The 19530-nt window shown below is 44.5% G+C and overlaps 1 protein-coding gene across 1 annotated transcript; it reads right to left on the reverse strand.

Annotated features, from left to right (window-relative positions):
* Window positions 1-628: 628 nt before the first annotated feature.
* On the reverse strand, window positions 629-6420 carry gzf1 (GDNF-inducible zinc finger protein 1). Its single transcript, XM_083934520.1, has 8 exons — window positions 6321-6420; window positions 3920-4903; window positions 3601-3784; window positions 3258-3427; window positions 2977-3071; window positions 2670-2837; window positions 2376-2533; window positions 629-2206 (listed from the first exon to the last, which is right to left on the reverse strand). The coding sequence occupies exons 2-8, from the start codon at window positions 4894-4896 to the stop codon at window positions 1427-1429; spliced, it is 2532 nt and encodes an 843-aa protein (XP_083790646.1). The 5' UTR covers window positions 4897-4903; window positions 6321-6420; the 3' UTR covers window positions 629-1426.
* Window positions 6421-19530: the final 13110 nt, after the last annotated feature.

Here is a 19530-nt window from a genome sequence, read left to right on the forward strand (position 1 = left end):
CGCTCTAACATCACTCCATTGGTTGCATGTATATAGGTCCTGTGTGTGTGTGTGTGTGTGTGTAAAATGAAAAAAATAAGAGTGAAAATTGAATTTCCCCATTTGCGGGACTAATAAAGGAATTCTTCTTCTTCTTCTTGCCTTATAGAAATCTATGACCACTTAATTCATTGATATAATGAAATTCACATGTTCCTTTATTGATCTATTGCATTCCTCTGCTGTCAGACTAACCGTGATACTAAACAATGACCAGTTGATCTGTAGAGCTTAAGATTGTAAATAGAAAAATCAATCATCTCTCACAGTGTACTGTTACCAAGTTCTGACATGACTGTGCCATGTCCTTACATAACACTGATCCAATGTCTACATTATGTGTAGTGTGCATTTCCTTTCTCCTGCTCACGTGCCGCTATTGACAGATTGAAATATGATCAGCCTTTCCTCTTTGCAAGTGACAACATTGTTTTAATTGATTTAAAGTTTGTGAATTTCAGATGTTGTTTTCCTCAACGTTTAGGAAAAACTAGAACTTTTGTTATGGGAGGCAGCCTTATAAATCCTGCAGGAGGTATCTGCTGACTGTAATAAACAGTTAGAAACACAGCTGTGATTCAATGGAAATGGTTCCAAATGAGAGAAAAGTGCCAGAATTTTGAAGGATTTATGCAACTTCATTTACATTCACACCAGCGTGAATCAAAGGCAGAGTTGCAAGAGTATGCTGGTATTCCAGAGGTGTATGGAAAACTGTTTGAGGATTCACCGGGTGCTACTGCACAGCTGCCAAGGACTTCTCACATCAAAGTTGTAACTCCTGTAATACATAATGTATGGGAAACAGATGTGTGACTTTAATTTGATTCCTAAAATGGACTGAATCTGATCGCATGTTTGGCTTTAATGAACTAACAAACACCATCGTTTCATTTGTGTCCGATATGATTCATGCCACATTTCACCCCATGAAATATAAGCTACAGTATGTACAATATTATTTAACGACTCACATTAATACCTTAATTACCAACAGGTGACCAAAGCTCAGCAGACTTGTGATTTTTTTATGAATACCATCACATTCTGAAAAGAGTGTGACAAACACTGAACATCACATCCGAGTCTGTTCGTGAAACACTAGTATGTCTTACTAGATGTAGTTCTGGGATAAAGCTTGACATCTGGCGTGGCTTTATCCTCTCTGTCACAATCTCCCTCTATCCCAGTGCAATGATCAGCCTGTGAGACTAATGAAACACTGGACTTTGGATCATATTAATGACAAAAAACACCATAGTCAGACCACACATTCACACACCGCTAATGCCAAAGAATATGGATACGATAACATGAAAAGCTGAGATGTAATGGGATTTCGAATCCCCTACACCCAGATTAAATTCTTTCTATCCACATGCATCTCCTACACCTTGTCTGTTGCCCCTTTGGGTTCACCTAAGGAGTCATCTGCTGGCGTCTGCTCTCCACCGCTTGGTACAGCAGCTGTTTGTTTTCCTTCACAAACCTCACCGACGACAACAGTCTGAATATCAGGCGGCAAAATATCCGCGTCTGAGGTGTCCTGTGCTGTCTCTGAAACTGGAGCCAAAATGGTCTGTGAGACGGCAGCTTCCAGGACAGATGACGTGGAAACAGTCGGGATCTCTGAGCCCGATGCCAACGTGCCGTTGGAAACAGAAACCGAGAGAGTGGGTAAAGACAGAGAAGTGGAGGAAGCTTCAGAGAACAAGGGGATCGAGTGAGCCATGGACACTGGTATGGAGAAGGGGACGGGGATGGCTGATCCATCTATGGAAATGACGCTGGCCCCCGTGCCGTCGGTGGTTACGATGGGCTGGATCTGGGTCCCGGGCGGCATCTCGGTGTGGATGACGGTGATCCCGCCGAGGGTGCTGTGGTTGACCAGAGCGATGGCGCCGTGACTGGACCATTCAGACGGGAGAGTGACTGCCTGAGACGGCACCACAAAGGAGTCAGAGTTGGCGTTATCATGACCGCCGGCAGCACCAGTATCGGCGGCCGCAGCAGCATCGTCATCGCTGCTTTTCCTAGCGGTGCTCTTCTTCTCCCTTGCTCCTGCTTTTTCTATCTTTTCCTTAGTGGGGGTTTTGGGTTTCTTATCCTCCACATTTCCCTCCAGAACCACAAGGTAGGTTTTCCAGGGAGCATCTGAGTCATGAATCTGAACGTTAAAAGAGCTTGTGTTATTTCCACAGCAGTCACAGCAGGTAAAAGTACTTCAAACACAACATATCGGGTGATAAAGGTACATTGCTATGTTTAATCAACACTGTACTCATACAGAGGAAAATACCCAATCTGATAGTTACGGTAAGATAAGCGCTGCTCACCAGTGTGTGCCTGCGAAGGGTGGACTTGTCCGTAAATGTGCGTCTGCAAAGACCACACATGTAGGGCTTCTCTCCCGTGTGAATACGCTGGTGCCTCTGGAGGGCATTGAGCTGGGTGAAGTGCTTGTCACAGTCTTTACAGCTATATGGACGCTCGCCTAGAGGAAACAAACATTAGCCAAAAAAAAACAGCGTGTAAACAGAGAATCAGGAAGAAACTTGTCTTTCAGATGTAAAAGTAGATTGTGCCTCCAAATGAACAAGAACGAATATGCCAATGATTCACACAATTACCTGTGTGTATCTTTAAATGCTGGTGGAGGGAATTTCTCTGAGCGAAGCCTCGACCACATTCTTCGCACTTGTATGGCTTGGAGCCGGTGTGGATGTTGGAGTGGTGTCTCAGGTATTCTTTAGATGCAAAGCTTTTCCCACAGGCCTCGCACATGAAGGGTTTCTCTCCTAAAAGGGAGAAAAAAAGAACAAATCTGTTCACTTTTGTTCGTGTATGTGCAGATAGCCTTGTGTTCATGAGACAGTTGGTCAGACTGAAGATGACAATGCGGAAATGTCAATACTTTTGAAATCACATCACTCTCACCTGTGTGTGATCGCTTATGATAGGCCAACATGTGCTTCTGAGTGAACCGGGCGTCGCACTCGTCACAAGCAAACGGCTTCTCTCCCGTGTGTGTCCTACACAAACAGACAAGTTTAGCCCTTGTCTATATTATACAAATACATATGTGTGCTTTGCATTCCTCCTCACTGACACAATATTAAAAACATGTCATCTACAACCCTACACGTCTTTAGCATCTACAAACCACCCACTCATCGATTCCTCATCATTTGACCAGCCATCGTCAGTGAGCTCCGTACCTGCGGTGCATCTTGAGGGCGGAGTTCTGGGTGAATCTGGCCCTGCAGTCGGTGCACTCAAAGGGCTTTGCGCCCGTGTGTGTCCTCTCGTGCAACAGCAGGGCAGTTTTAGAGCTGAGTGCCTTTCCACAGTCGGGGCAGACGTGTCGCATATTGTTACGTTCATGCACCTGAGAAGCAGCGGGGATGTAAGACAGATATGATCATGCTGATAAATGTGACTCTTACAGTTATTAATATTGGATATTTAAATCTTGTACTGCATGTATTTTTCATCACAGGAATAATACTGTATATGACTTTTAGATACAGCGTGTGTGTGGGGGATTTAATAAGTCCTCACTTGTCTTTGATGGCGGACAACGTCCTTCTTCCGTTTGAAGGTCTTTGCGCAGGACTCGCAGGCAAAAAGCCTCTCAGTGCTGTGGACGTGCTTCTCATGGATCTTCAGATTGCTGCGGTTAGCAAAGGTTTGCTGGCAGGTCTCACAGCGATAGATGACATCTGCTTTCACTCCATGGTATGTACTGGCCGAGAGAGCGGTAACGGGTTACAGCAGTATCAGAAGACAGTGGCCTTGTCTTATGCTTCAGATGCATTGATTATTATTTGACTATGGTATTCCACAATAAATGAAACCCAGGAGCGCTAGACTGTCTTACCTGATGTGCTTCAAGTAGCTTCTCTCGTAGTGGAAGGTCCGCTGGCACTTGTTACACTGGAACTTGGCCTTGGATGTTCTTTTTAATTTCTCCTTGGACTGTCCTTCCTCCTCCTCCTCCTCTTCCTCATCCTCTTCCTCCTCCAGAGATAACAATAAGGAGTCTTCAGGATCACTACTCTGCACATCTTCCTCACATTCCAACTCATCCACATCAGAGATTGACTCGTCCATTTTCTCTGCCCGAGCCTCAGCTTCAGTCCTGTCCCCATTCTCCTCTGTGTCTTCACTGGTAACTTGGTTTTCATCGTTGGGGTTAGCCTTTCTATTAGTATCCAAACGCCTCTTAAGAACTTTACGACCAGCCAACTTCAGTTGTAGGCTTCTTCCTTGTCTTTTTTGGACCTTTGCTGCGTTGTTTGCCTTTAATCTTTTTGAAATGACTTCTCTATCGGAGCTCTGTGGAGAGAGCTGCCGCTTAAGAAGTAAGCTTGTAGGCTGCTTCTTCCCTTTGGTCCTTTTTTCTTTCGTGGCACCATGTAAGTCGTCAACTTTTGATACAGCCGTTTTCCCTGTAGGTTTCTGTAGGACTCCAGCGTTCATGGCCTCACCACAAACCCGGGACAGATCCTCGCAGTCCAAAAGTTGTGCCGCTGCTTGAACGTCACCAATCTTGTCTCGGACAACTTCTACTTTACCAGTGTACACGAATTCCAAAAACTTGGAGAAATCATTTGAGTGCATATTGGAGAGTAAAACTTTGTCTCGGGTAGCATCCTGAGAGAGGAGGATCTTCTTGAAGTAGCCGCTGGACGCTGCCAGCATCAACTGGTGGGCTTGAAACTCCTGCACGTCTCCCTGGTAGTCCACCTGCACTGTGACGTCACTCAGCTGTCCCTCCAGCCTCAGCTGATGCAGAGAGGCCAGTATGTTTTCATGGTGGGACTTAGAGGTGAGCTGGACCACTTTGAGCCCCATAATTAATCTGTGATGTTGATAAAAACAGAAAGGGGGAATGGTGACATGATGCTTTGACTAAACTAAACGTGTTACATCATATTAATGAATTCTCACATATGCTTTCTCAGAGGTGGGGCCAAGGTCCTACAATCAGAGGCGCCGCTTGCCAGTACGCAAGGCAGGCAGGCAGTGGGGGGCCGATCGAGGGCTGACGAACTTTAAACTACAGCAGTAATAATGCACAAAGTGAGCAAAGACAGTGGTCGTGTTTCCACTCGCCTTATAGAGTGGCCCTCTCAAATGGCCGTTCACTCCCCGTGTTTCCATTACAAAAAAAGGCCAGAGAGGGATTCATGAGACTCCGTAGCACTCTGAATGGGTTTCAATCACCGGCGATCAGCTGATCAGTGTTACAGTGTGTGAACAATGTCGTGAACAATAAAGAAGAGACGCCAAGCTGGAAGGAGCGGAGCAAACCAACATGGCCCGGACCTCTTCGTATGTCCACCTATAGATAACTCTGCTCTTTCATTTTTGCTGCTCCATATTCTTGATGATATATTCTTGTGTGCTTGCTACCGCTTCGCCTGCTATTAAAAATGGCGCGGGTTGCTTTGCACGTCAAAGCCTGCTTAGCGTTATCTAATCAGCAATCAGGTGAACAGGGGGCAGGGCCGACAGGGCCATTTTCTACTCGGTCAAGCGGCCTCCTGACCGACTCACATGCAAATTAGGGGCGTCATTATAGGTGGTCGACCATAGTGGAAATGGACGTAGTAGGAGACCTGACCTCCCTTAGGGGCACCCACATGACTCCACCCAAGAATTACTGTTGTGGTTTTTAATGCTGTTCATTTTAATATGTTTGAATTACGAGGGTTTTTTATGTTTATATTGATATATTTAAATTAACTAACTTTGAAAGTAGGAATGTTTACAATTCGCTCATTTATAACATAATGGTGATGGTTCGAGGGGCCCCCCGGGAGTAATTGCCCAGGGCCCCAACAGACTCCAGAAACACCTCTGCTGAATATTTTAAAGACCCTCAAATTAGTGGTTTTCATGCATCAACATTACAGTGGCTACTTTTGGAGCAGTGCACGTTGCATAAGGTAGATACAATCTGCAGGGAAGGGGCAACTAATATTAAGCCGCATAGCATTACTAACGTTAACCTCTCTGACGTAAGGTACAGGTGAGTCAAACCCTTGTAACTTCACCTAAACCCTAGCTGCCATAGCAACCAGTGCTAGGGTTAGTAACTGCTAACAGTAGCGTCACAGACACCATAGCAAACAAGCTAGGTTAAGCTAACATTAACTGTGAACACAAGACGAACTGGCTTGACATGCGATAGTACAAGCGCAGCACACACGGTGCGGCGCATACTGGACGTGTAGCCTCCCTAACGTTACACAACACGAAGCTAGTTTTCTTACCGTAAGGTCGCTAAAATGGCAGCCCTTCACAATGTTCTTCTCCACAGCGGAAGGTATTTCCTGTAGAAAACGGCACTTGTGTATTTCACTTTACCGACATCCGGTCCCGAGGTGGCTGACTCTGGATCAGGTGTTAATTTACGTGTCGTGTTTGAACGTTTGAATTGCACAGTTCAACCGCTGATCCTGGGTCTGTTTAGCGGGTTTATTGACTATACGCGCAGAACCTTATCGCCGCACAAATAGCGCCTCTAACACGTTTAAACGTAACATTTGAGTCGTCACAGGCAACACTGTCAACTAGTTTTAGCTAAACATTCATAATTCCTTATCTTTACTTTACTTATCACCAAAATAGTCCATTACTTAATGTCTTATTAACAGCCGCTGAGCATAATAAGGTGTTGCACGTTATTGTAATTGTAATTAATCTGCGTCACCTCCTTTCTAATTAAATGTAACTCCACAGCTTGTGACAATGTTAAACAGGTTAACTATAACAATCAACTTTAGCATTATTGTTGCCTTTTAAATAGTAATTTACTAGAGTAATGACGTTACCGTAACTCTAACACTGAACATAGTAACTGGACCGTGTTTATTGGTGCATTACTGCCTCGTCGCCGCACGGGGGCGCCATTGCACAGAGAGACGTTGCATGAGCAGCTAGTGTTGTTGGATTAAACACATCTTTATCCCAAATGTGCCTTCTCTTCAGCATTATCAGTGTCCACACAGACTTCCTGTCTACAATGGCCTCTGTGTGCATGTTTGCATTGTCGTGTTTTTAATTATTTTATATTTTATTTCCATTGGTATTTAAGTTTCACTTGCTCATTTTACTGTTTGGGTGTTATTTGAGCAACTTCATCATGAGAAACCCTTTGTGACTTTGTCTGCAACAGATGCCATATCAAATAAAGTTATCATTCTCCCATTATTATTATTATTTCACAGGGCAAAGCTACTCATTAGGTATTAAACTGGGGTGGCAGTAGCTCAGTCCATAGGTGAGTTGGCTGGGAACCGTAGGGTTACTGGTTCAAGTCCCTGTGTGGACCATGTATGGAGTGTGGACTGGTGGCTAGGGGGGGTGTCAGTTCATCTCCTGGGCACTGCAGAGGTGCTGTTGAGCAAGGCACCAAACTTGTAACTGTTCGGGGCGCCGGTCACTGGCAGCCCCCTCTTTCTAACAGGTCTCCAGTAATTGCATGTATATAGGTCCTGTTTGTGCATGTGTGTGTATTTCGGGCCTGTGTGTGTAACATGATTAATAATAAGAGTGAAAAAGTTCAATTTCCCCATTGCAGGATAAATAAAGTAATTCTTCTTCTTCTTCTCTTCTTCTAACTGCTTGAATAGGATCTGTTAATTGCCCGTTTTATACTAATAGTCTGTTGTAGCTGTATGAGAATAGTTCCAAAAACGAAATAGGCCAGCAAGCTGAAGGATTTAAGATAATTCATTTGCATCCAGACGAGCATCAATCATCTATGCAGTTGCAAAAGCATGCTGTCATTCCAAAGTTGTATGGAAAGCTACTTGAGGATTCGCTTGGGTGCTTTTCTGCAGCTGCCAAGGTTTTTTTTGACTTCCAGAGGAAATCCATATACCTTACATTTGTCTTAATGAATTCTGCAAGCTAGCAATCTGCTCTGTTCCGGTGACTCATTCTGCTCTCTGGACCGAAGCCGTGCAGACTTAAGCTCTGACCTGGAACACTGTGTTCGACTGGCTTTTATTACATTACTCCTCTGCTTCACACACGTGCACGTGCACGTGCACACGCACACGCACACGCACACGCACACAATACCATATTTTAAAGATTGCATTTTTCATACTACTTGTCTTTCCTGGTGCATCCTTAAATTACAGACACACAACATCTGCAAATGTAATGATCTGTGACTATGTTTATGGGAAACAAAAGTATTTGCATAGATATTCATACGGTGTATGAATGAAGAATATGAAGTATTACCATGGAAAATAACCCCAGAGTTTAATGGAATACTGAATTACTATGCAGATTAATGAGACAAGGCTTATAAATTAATTCTCAGTAGTTTGTCATTAGTACAACTTTTTGAACTGACTGAGGAAAACTTTTGTCACTTTTTGTACGGTAGTGCAAAAGCTTTTTTTCATTTGACTTGTCCGAAAGAAGATTCTGAATGTTATGGAAAATTTGACGGATCGTATATTTACTTAAATTACAGTTATGACACACTTTGTCATATTGTTCAGCAGGGTCAGGTTCTTAGTAATGTTGATGGTAAATATTAAACCCAAGCTGTGGTTTGTGATGTCACAGGATGCTTTGTCAGAATGAAGATCTGGCACAGACCTTAGGTTTCTACATTTCATCACTGGTTGACATGTGTAATCAAGGGGATAGACGTAATGCACCACTGAAACAACAAAAGGTCAAATAGTCATTTCAGAAACATAAACCATTTTAATTTACTTTCAGCAGTGATACTGGTTGACATTTCAAATGACTCTGGGGCATTTTATGTTAGTTGGAAGTGCACGGTTCAGCTGTGGAGAGAGAATGTGGATGTCAAGTCAGCTGCAGTCAAGGGTTCAGATGTTGCCAGTACATGGCGTGCTTGATAGCCAGCTGCGTTGTCAGGCCGTCCAGTAAGAAATTAAATTCCCATGGATACGTCGTCACGTTGTCAGTGAAGAAGATGAGGTGCGAATGCTCGCTGAAAGGCGCTGGGCTGCGCAAACAAAACATTCTGCCGACGCTGGGTTGTGTTTGCTCTGCTATGGGTAGACTCCTCCACGCAACCGAAAATATCTGTGCTGACGTTCCAGAGCGCACAAACAACATGACAAAATGTGCACTGTATGAAAGAAAAACTCAATGCGAAGGCCAATTTTAATTTGAGGCTACAGAGCACACACACACACACACACACACACACACACACACACAGGCACACACACACACGCCAAACACGCACACTGCAAAGAAAACACAGTAGAATTCAGTTTGGTGGTGATGGTTGTGTCCGGGCTCGGTTTGTGTGTTGGAGTCATACAAACACTTTAATTTGGATGCAGTGAGGGGAGGTCAGTCAGTCAGTCAGTGTCCTTGTAGGACCTCTCCACGGCTTCTTAACAGGACTGACTCATAATCCCAGTAGATGAACAGCACCAGTGATGGTAAACACTAGAACATTACAGTACATGGAAGCGCAGATAGTGGCGGTCCAAGAATAACCGCAGCATTCTCTTTGTGCTTGCCCAAAGAACCACACAACTGATGCCAGACCAATCAAAACCCAGACCAAGTCAGTATTCTGTGGTGTCTTTCTTTCCCCCTCCAGTCAGTGAACTTGGTTTAAAGTAAACATCTTTAATGGATTACTTTTTCATGCTCTTAAACCATCAACAGGCGTCAATGCTCTAAAAAGAAAAGATCAATGGCATGTTCCTATTTTGACACTGGGACACACTCTATTGATTTTATGCAGAGTCGGAGAGTGCTTTTAGTTGGTTTTAGTAAATTGACATGAATCTCCACCCATGTTTATGTAAGGTAGAAGTTGAGCAGCAGTCAAATATTGTACATGTTTGTGCAGTTCTGTCAAGGCCAAGGTTGCTCTGCCAGGATACACACAGCAGTCCAGACCCATCACCGGTTGCTCCTGACACTTCAGCTGAACCTCTTTCCCCTTCTCTTTTCCCTTTTTAACTGGCTGGACGCCACGCCACATTCAGCTAGTCCAGAATATCCCAGAAACCCCTAAAACCTCAATGTAACATCGAGACATAAGAAACCAATGATTCACAAAAGATTACGGAAGACTCTGAATGCAATAATGTGGGCTCATGAGAAATGACAGTGTTTGCAGAAGGACGCAGCCTCACACACGACCAAATATGATCATAAGCAGGCAACTTGATAAAAAAAATTGTAGCCATGCTAGCAACACAGCTCTATGGATGACATTGGCTGTCAGTCTGGGCGGATTGCCATACGATTTGGTACAGATATCTTTGTTGCCCTGACGATGAATTCTAACGACTTGCCATGCCATGACTTTTCAATCTAGCGCCACCATCAGGTTAAAATGGAATTTCTCCATACTTTGGCTTATGGTTGATGCCAGATTGGATGCTCTTGAGCAAGATGGGCTCTTGGGCTGCCCAACCCTGCTCCTGGAGAGCCACTGTCCTGCATGTTTTAGTTTCTCTCTGCTCCAACACACCTGAATCTAATGATGTGCTCGTTATCAAGCAGCTGAAGCTTGTCACAGGTTTGAAAATCATTAGACTCAAGTGTGTTAGAGCAGGTCGAAACCTAAAACATGCAGGACAGTGGCCCTCCAGGAGCAGGGTTGGGCAGCCCTGATCTTGAGGGACGGGCAAAGGGACGACCAGCCTCTGATTGGCTATTACTCGTTGCGTTCATTGGTTGGGTTCATTACGTTCAGGCATGAGGAGTTGGTGAGAAAATCAGGGGTAAACTTATCGGACCATCCATTCTAGCAGCAACGCGTGCAAAAGTAATAAGCGAACGTTAGCATGCTCGCATATTAACATTTGCACGGCATGCAGACTCTTTGTTCTAGACTTTCGTTCACTGTGCAAAAACAAGCTGTGAATCCTCTCCCCCTCAGATAGGCTCCATTTCACCCAACAGAGATGTTTTTCTTCTGGTTGGGAAAATACTTTCCTTTCATTGATGAAAAGATAGACGGCATTCAGAGATGAAATTACTTTCCAAATGGCCTCTGACTCATCATCTCTATTCCCAGTGCTCGCTCAGTCCCCCCCCACCCCCCACCCCCCAACACACCACCCATTCTCCACCTTCACTCGTCCTTGTGCTTGTTCTATCTATTGTAACTGTATACAGCACTTAGCACTTCAGACGGCAGACGAACCAGCTCAAGGACAACCACCCACTCTTGTGATGCTCATAAATAGACTATTTGTCCAGGCTTACCAATCACCTTACCGACTGAGCCTGTGTGGGTGCTTGTGGACATTGTGTAGCTCGCACCAAAATAGATCTCCACTGCTGCTGTGTGAGGGTGGATGCAGGCCTCCAACCTGAAGTGAGAGAGACCAGTTTGCGCAGTGGAAAGGATTGTTGTGCCTTTGCAAATGAACGATAATGACTCACAAAGTCTATCCCTTTATAATGTGTGATTTTCATCGTCCGTTTGGCAATCTGTAGCACCCTAAAACAGGTGGTCTCACCTCCGCAAAGCTTCCCAGAATGCAATACTCTCCCAGACTGTGTGGGACAGGACCGTCAGCACATTCCTGGAGAGCTGGATCCCCAGAAGCAACAATCCCTCCTTCCTCTCTTCCCTCCCTTCCTTCCTGCCGCCCTCGTGTCCTCTCCTTCGCTTCCGTGGATTGCATCACTCGTCTGCCTCCTCTCCTTGGACCCTTTAATCACATATGGCACACACACACACACGCAAAAGTAAATGTGTGCACACCACAGACACACACAAATGCAGACACACACACACCCATTGTGGGCAGAAGGCACCCTCACCCGTCCTCGTACTGGTTTTGTGGCTTCAGTTGGAATTTTATGGTTGGTTTGAGCAGAGGATTCTGGAGCCTTTCCAACTGCTCCGCTCCTCTCTTTCTCTCCCTCCATCTCTTTGTTCCTTCCTTTCAACTTTCCTCTTCTTTTTTTCCTTTCCTCCTCTCTTTCCTCCCCCCTCCATGCTTTACCCGCTCGCCCTCAAGGTCAGAAATATCCTGTGGTTTAGGTTTGATCCCCTTGGATATGCCTTCACTCTCTCCCTCTTTTCTGTCTCTCCCTTCCTTTCTGTCTCGCTCACACACACACACACACACACACACACACACACACACACACACACACACACACACACACACACACACACACACACACACACTTACTGTAAGCATACTGCACTAAGCATACAGGAAACACATGCTGGGATCAGCACAGGCAGTTCTGTGTGTCTTCCAACTGCACACACACACACACACTCCCTCCCACCAGGGATCCACCGTCTATCCCGACACGTTACATTCAGAAAGAAAGAAAATCGTATAGTTCTTTGAGCCGAAGTTGTCATCACTGAAGACCTTACATGCTGATGCTTCAGCGACAGTAAATAAACAAGACTTATCCGCAACTACTTCCCATGGAGTCACAGTCAGTGGACTCTCGCAGGGAGGGGGACTGCACTTACAGCAGCCAGGTTAACCCCGTTCCTCTGGGTTCACCTATTCTCTGAGTTGTGTAACATGGCAGAGGTCCAGCACTTGTGTAATAACTGGGGCCTCGGCTGGCTGAAAGAACGCCAGTTCAACCAGTCTTCCTTTCATACCCAATGGTTGAATGGAGAAAAACAAGTCTTGCCCAATTAAAGCCCTGATCCCAAATCTCTCCAGTGTGAGCATTAGTCATGGCCATACAGATGTTTAGGTAAGGTTTCTACAGGACAATCATGGATCTGGCCATAAAGCAGGTTTCTTCCTTTTCTTCACATTAAAAGCTTATTTTGGGAATCTCCATGTGCATAACACTGACATACGGAGCTAATGCTGACCTCAGATCTGTGTAATAGAGCCCTATTAGGCATTTGTTATTTGCAGGGTCCACAGTGATTTTATGTTTGTTTTTTTTAACCCTGGTTTGATATCAGTAAAAAGGGAACATGGGTGGGCATTCTGTGTAGCTAGAATGCCTTTTACAAGCCATATGGGACTGTGCTCATTAATTTTTACTACCACTTTGCACATACACGGGCCTCCTGGCATGCCTAACACTCCGCTGACATACCTGGCCCTGAGCTAAGTCAATCACTTGCGTGGACAGGAGTTTTGTCAGGGATTGACGTAGCGTTGTTTTGGACTGAAGCTTTAACAGAGGAGAAGAAGAAGGACTCTCCCAGTAAAATAAACCACAAATAGTTCTCGAGAAACGCAGCACCCTGCTGCTCGGTTTCAGCTTGTTGACACAACGACTCGAGATTGTTTTTCAAATACACAACCGGTTGTCAAATATACAGTGTCAAATTAATTCCGGGGGTTGCCTCCCAAAGGTCTGTGTTCTCCATACTGCATTTGTCCATTTTCTTTGGGTAGTCTCCCAGAAGTGAAGGAGACCACAGACAGGAAAATACCCATGTCAAATGGAGCCCGACCGTACAGCCAACTGGCTCGACCCATGTAACATAGCCGACCTGTAGCTATACAGTAAGATAATCGGAGTGAGTGGTTTTAAAAAAGTATTCTCATCGTAACCGAAAAGGTCAGATATTGGAATATTGTGAAAGATCTGGAAATGATGACCAATCAGAGCAGACCGGGCTTTCTCTGGAGGGGGCTCTTAAAGAGACAGGTGCTAAAACGCGTGTTTCAAGCAGAAGGTGAACACAGGTAGTCAGACAGACAGTGTGAGAAAAATCAGGTTTTTTTTAAACACTGAATCTGTAGACATGTTGTAGAAATGATGAACCTGAAAATGGGCATAATATGGGTATCAAGATCTGGTTCTGTCAGTACCCTCCTCTTTTCCTTTTTGTGTAAGTTTGTCTCCCCTCGGATTGGCATCCCCTTTCTCGTTGTGGTTATCACGCTCCCCGTCATAAGTATACTAATTGTGTTTGTTTTCTGTTTTCTCGGTAGTTTCCCGTGTTCCTGTTTCCCGTCCGTCTACTCGATCTCCCGTCGTCTCCCCGTTCCTGTTGTTTCCGTGATCGTCTTGGTAGTGATAGTATCTGTATTCTCTGTAGTGTTTTTGCGTTTATTTATATTATTAAACATTTTGTTTGTACTTTTACTCTGTGTCTGTGTCTGCATTGGGTCCACCCGTTTTTGTGTTATCCCTGAACCGTTCATGACAATGGGACCTTTAACTCTTTGTAGTATACTGTTGCTTTAAGTATACAACACATTTCCTTGTTAGATTTATGTAGCCACCATTAATTGCTTCAAAAAAGCGCTTCATAACATAACATACTATCTCAAGTGGGTGAGAAAATGAGAAAGGTATTGGCTGTAGAGTTTCTGAGTATCCATCCCTTGAAGTGAGACGAAGATAAAAGCTGACCTATTCCCTTTTGACTCTTTGTGAATTGCCAAGAAAATCCTGATAATCCCAAGAAACACAGCTTTGCTTTGAGAGGCCACCATTTTCTTTTTGTTATGATCCCCGCTCTCCTTCAACATCCTTTTGAAAATGTCCAAAAATGGAGAGGAGAGAGGAAAAAGAGCATGGGGGATGGATGGGGGGGGGGGGGGGGGGGGGTTTGACTGCTGCTCCAGAAATGAGACCCATGACTGACACATTTACTGTGGAACAAGACATCTGTGTGAGTGTGTGAGGGCGATAGACACGGCCTGAGAGGACGAGATAGAAGTGATGTGTGTGTGTGTGTGTGTGTGTCTGTGTGGGTGTGTGTGTCTCTCTCTCTCTCTCTCTCTCTCTCACACACACACACACACACACACACGTCCACATAGACAAACGTTAACAGAGAGTGTCTCTTTCTGTCAGCTGAGTGAAGTCACGGGACTGAAGCTCCGGTTCACTAATTTCATTCCATCCTGGCTGGCGAGGAATTTTGCAGGGGCAGGCGTCTCAGCAGGACTGCCCTCTTTTTCATACCCTGACTGTAAGACTCGCTACGGACACTAATGTGTCACTTTTTTCCATAATGAGCTCTCATTTGATCTGCTGCCATCAAAATGGCCCCCGTCCAGACAACTGTCAGTGTTTATCCATATCAAGAAGATAACAGGGCCATCTTCTGTGCTTTGGCGGTGTCAGATGAAAGGATCGCGGAGGAGATTGTCAGAGAAGAGGAGAATGATTCATTGTGTTTCTCTATAATTGAATGATCCAGCATTCACCGTGGGCATGATGGTGAGATCATCTCCCACCATTAGGCCGTGGAGCTAGACTACAGGATAGCATTGTGGCGCACAGGCATTTACAGGACCAGTGGTTGTGCATGTGTTAGCCTATTAGCTCCAGTTTGCAAATTTTTACTTTCCTGCTGACTGTTTTAAATAGGTCGCAAGTGTTAAGATCGATATCCCACTTCACAGGAAGTTACTGGTTTCCATTTATTTTACCACAGTGCGAAAGTCATTTAGCAGCAGCTTTAAACTCCATTGAAAAAGCAATCGGTCACACTAAGCATGTACTCATCTTTATGCTTTTGTCAATGTTATTTTAATCTGGTGGTGCATTTAGAAGCTTGGGCTTTGAGAGCTGGCATGAACCTTTGAGCAAAATTCATGTTTTCTCTTGACTTGTCTTCTTGTTTTGTTTTTTTCAACAATATAGTGGTGAATGACATACTTTCCAGGACTCAACTCTCAATCAAAGATACACACCTGCATTACAAAAATGTTCATCACTATTTCAATAAAGTACCGATCACGAGCAGGTTTCACCGAATACCCTTTAAAAAAATGGCTGGCAATAATGTAAATCTTGCATGATTGACTGGGGTACACATGTAGTTAAGTGTGTCAATAAAGTTGGGGGATTTGCGTTGAAAGGAGCCAGTTGAGGTGGTTCGGGCATCAGGATGAACGCTGGGCGCCTCCCTAGGGAGGTGTTCCAGGCACGTCCAGCTGGGAGGAGGCCTCGGGGAAGACCCAGGACCAGGTGGAGAGATTATATCTCCACACTGGCCTGGGAACGCCTCAGGATCCCCCAGTTAGAGCTGGTTAATGTGGCCCGGGAAAGGGAAGTTTGGGGTCCCCTGCTAAAGCTGCTGCCCCCGCGACCCGACCCCGGATAAGAGGCTGAAGTTGAGTTGAGATTTGTTAAGTTGTTGTTGAGACAGAGTAAGATGAATAATGGCCAAAAGTATGTATGTACAATTCCCATAAGTTTGAAAAACAGACCTTCAGTTCACCCAATCAAAGATGACCGATAACATCACCAGTGTTGTTTTTCTCGATGTTACAGTTTTATGACAACATAAACATATTTTAGTGCGCTGTTTAGCTGTAAACTGAAACACTTTGTGACTCTGCCTCGATGTTGAAAACAGTCAAGCCAAAACCAAGAACCACCCAACTCACAGTAAGTCTATCCACCTATGAGACCACTTTGGGTTCCGGTTCGTCTTTCCATTTGCTTGCTGGATTTGGTGTACCTCCACCATGTGTAGTACTTTTCATGACCTTCATGTGTAAAATCGGCGGAGGGCCTCTTTTGTGCACCTCCAATGGTCTAAAAGATGTCCATTTGTGTTTGACATACATGTTATTGAGGGGTAAAGTTCCTCTGATGGATAATATTTGTACCTTAAAGACCCAATCCTTATCCTCTTGATAATCTGCATTGCACATCCGTGATGTAAATAAACTTTTAACAGACACCAGAAAATATTAATTAACTTTGATTCATGTGTTGCCTTGGGTTACTGTGTGTGTTTAATGGTCTGTCAGTCATTTTTAGTGAGTGATAGCAGGCTGTAATGGTGCGTAGATTTTTAGTGTTCGATAACAGATGATGCCTTTAAGCACTGCACACGGCCGGGATAGAGAATGATGCAGTGACGGAGGTTATTTGTTTGTGAGAGACACAAGATAAGAGCAGGTCCTTGACCTCCTTAACCGTCTGCAGCTTTTACTGTGTGTTCCTACAGTACAGTACAGACTGTCCCTCGTGCTCACAACCCAGATACTAATAATCACAGTGTCATGAATTAACACTGAGGTGAGAACTATGCCGCACGTGTCAGTCCTACGCTCACTTAGGCATAATGTCAAGCATCCTTTCACGTGTTACAACAAACAAAATGATCATTATCGTTGGAGACTATTAAAGTCAGATGTCAGTTTTGATTACACGTCATTAGTTGGACACGGTGACATTGTGCATGTATGTGAGCCGGAGCAGGAGTAGTGTGGGGGTCACCTTGACTTTGCCACTGCGGTGCAAATCAGTATGTTAGAGAGGGCAATCTTTTTCACATTTGTCTAGCGAGTCTCACATCAGAGCACAGAGAAGCAATTTACCCTCTCAGCATTGCACAAAGTAAATACACAAGCCGCAGTCATAACCTCGCCTCCTCCCTCCCTACCCTCCCTACCCTCCATCCCTCCGCCGCCGCCTTCCTCTGTGTACACAAGTGATAAAAGGCACGAGGACCGGAGAAAGACTACTAGGTACACAGGTAGATGGACAAAATGATCCAGTTTGCCTCATTAGAGAAAAACGCTATGTTCCCGGCGATCCTAGCAGAGCCGGGTCGTCATGGAAACCAAGCAGCATTGTCGCAGACTGTTTCCGCAGGGTTCTCGTCTGCCTGTCTCTCCACATTTGCTCTTCATCAGGGACACTCAGATCACTGATATTCTACCCCACAAGGCTATGACTCATACACATCTTTTTTTTTGGCATCTGGAACAAAAAAGGGGTGGAAATAAAATGCACAAACACACACGCACACACACACACACGCACACACACACACACACACACACACACACACACACACACACACACTAGATATACACACCCTTGTTACACAAATGCTTATTATCCATATACACTCTGAGCAAAGATGTACATGTAGCCTGTGCAAAAATCATATAAGCTACAGAGCATTTAACTAAAAGGGTTTTCTTTTAAGTTAAAGTTTATTTTGAAAATCACTTTATTCATACCTTGAATAATTCTTTTATAATGAAACACATTCAACTCTTATTTCATTTCTTGTGAATAAATACCTGTGATTTCTGCATTTAAAGTACAGTTGAGGTGGTCATTATTAAAATAGCGAACATTATTAACGTTACACTTTCTTAAAATAAGACATTGAGCCCAGGCCCAGTCTCATTGTATTAACCACTCTAGCTTTATTTTTAACTACATGGGACTTGGGTTAACATGACCTAACATGACAGATGTGTGCCGCACCATGTAGTCCTCATTTCTGAGTGGTTAGCTTTGTGTCTGTCCACCGCTGTGATCTAGGCTGTTTCCCCCTCATTATATATCAGGTAGATTATGGGCTTTAATCGCGCTTTAGTCTCACAGATCAGCGCATGGGCTCAGTGTGTTTTAGCGCTTATCTAGGCCGCCAGATGTCAAAATCTGGTGCCTTGCAGAGAGTCAAAACAGCATCTTCAGCACCGGGCAGGGAGAGGAGATGACTGATGTGGAGGAGAATGCTGTGTTTTGTAAGAGGGGAGAATCTGCGGAGGGGTTGTGAGAGAGACGAGATGCAAGTGTTGCCAGTGCCAAAGATGTTTCAGGTGCACCAGGTGATTTCTATTTGAGTTGAAGATAAGGAGCCCAGCATATCCAGGCCAGTGTAGGACACACACACACACACACACACACACACACACACACACACACACACACACACACACACACACACACATACACACACACACACACACACACACACACACACACACACACACACACACACACACACACCCCTGAGGTGCAAGGTAGAACAAAGTGATGAGTGACCCGGTGTCTCATCGTTCTCCTGCCATTGCCTACAGCTGTTTCATCAAAGCCTCTCTTCTGGCACCTCTTCATGCGCCTGATACACATACACACATACATGTGCATGCACACACACATGCTTGTCTCTTAGCAATTTATCTTTCCTGCCAGCTTTATCTGGCCGCTTATCTCTTCGATCTTTTCCTAACTTGGATGCACACACACACACACACACACAAACACACACACACAAGCACACACACTCCCCACTTACTTCATCACTCTCCCCCCTCTTTTAATGGACATTAACTTCATACGGCTTAACTGCCTTCTACATTCCACATATGGATCTATATGGATAGAGGATAACAACATGTTCAAGACATTTGATGTGGATTCTGTGTCAGAGCGAAAGCCTTTAATCATTACAGTCCCTCGACTGCAGCATCTTCCCTCAGTTACTCCACCTCCTCGCTTATAGATCTTTCAATGTTAATGATTCCCAAAGAATCCATATGCAATGGTTCATGTTCACGCAGCATTTGCAATCTTCTATACCAGATCTAATATTATATAATATAAAGTAGCTACTTGATTGTATAAATAACTGTAAAACGTAATTATACTTGCACCAGCAGCGTTGTAAGCGTCAACATTTCTCATTTCTTAAATCCTGGTGTCTGCTCTGAATAGGATGCTGCTGGTTCGCCTCGCTGGCGTTGCTTGATGGTTGCACGCCGAAGGATAAACATATTAGCT

This window comes from Echiichthys vipera (genome assembly GCF_963691815.1).
Source record: "Echiichthys vipera genome assembly, chromosome: 19".
In the NCBI taxonomy this organism is placed as follows: domain Eukaryota; kingdom Metazoa; phylum Chordata; class Actinopteri; order Perciformes; family Trachinidae; genus Echiichthys; species Echiichthys vipera.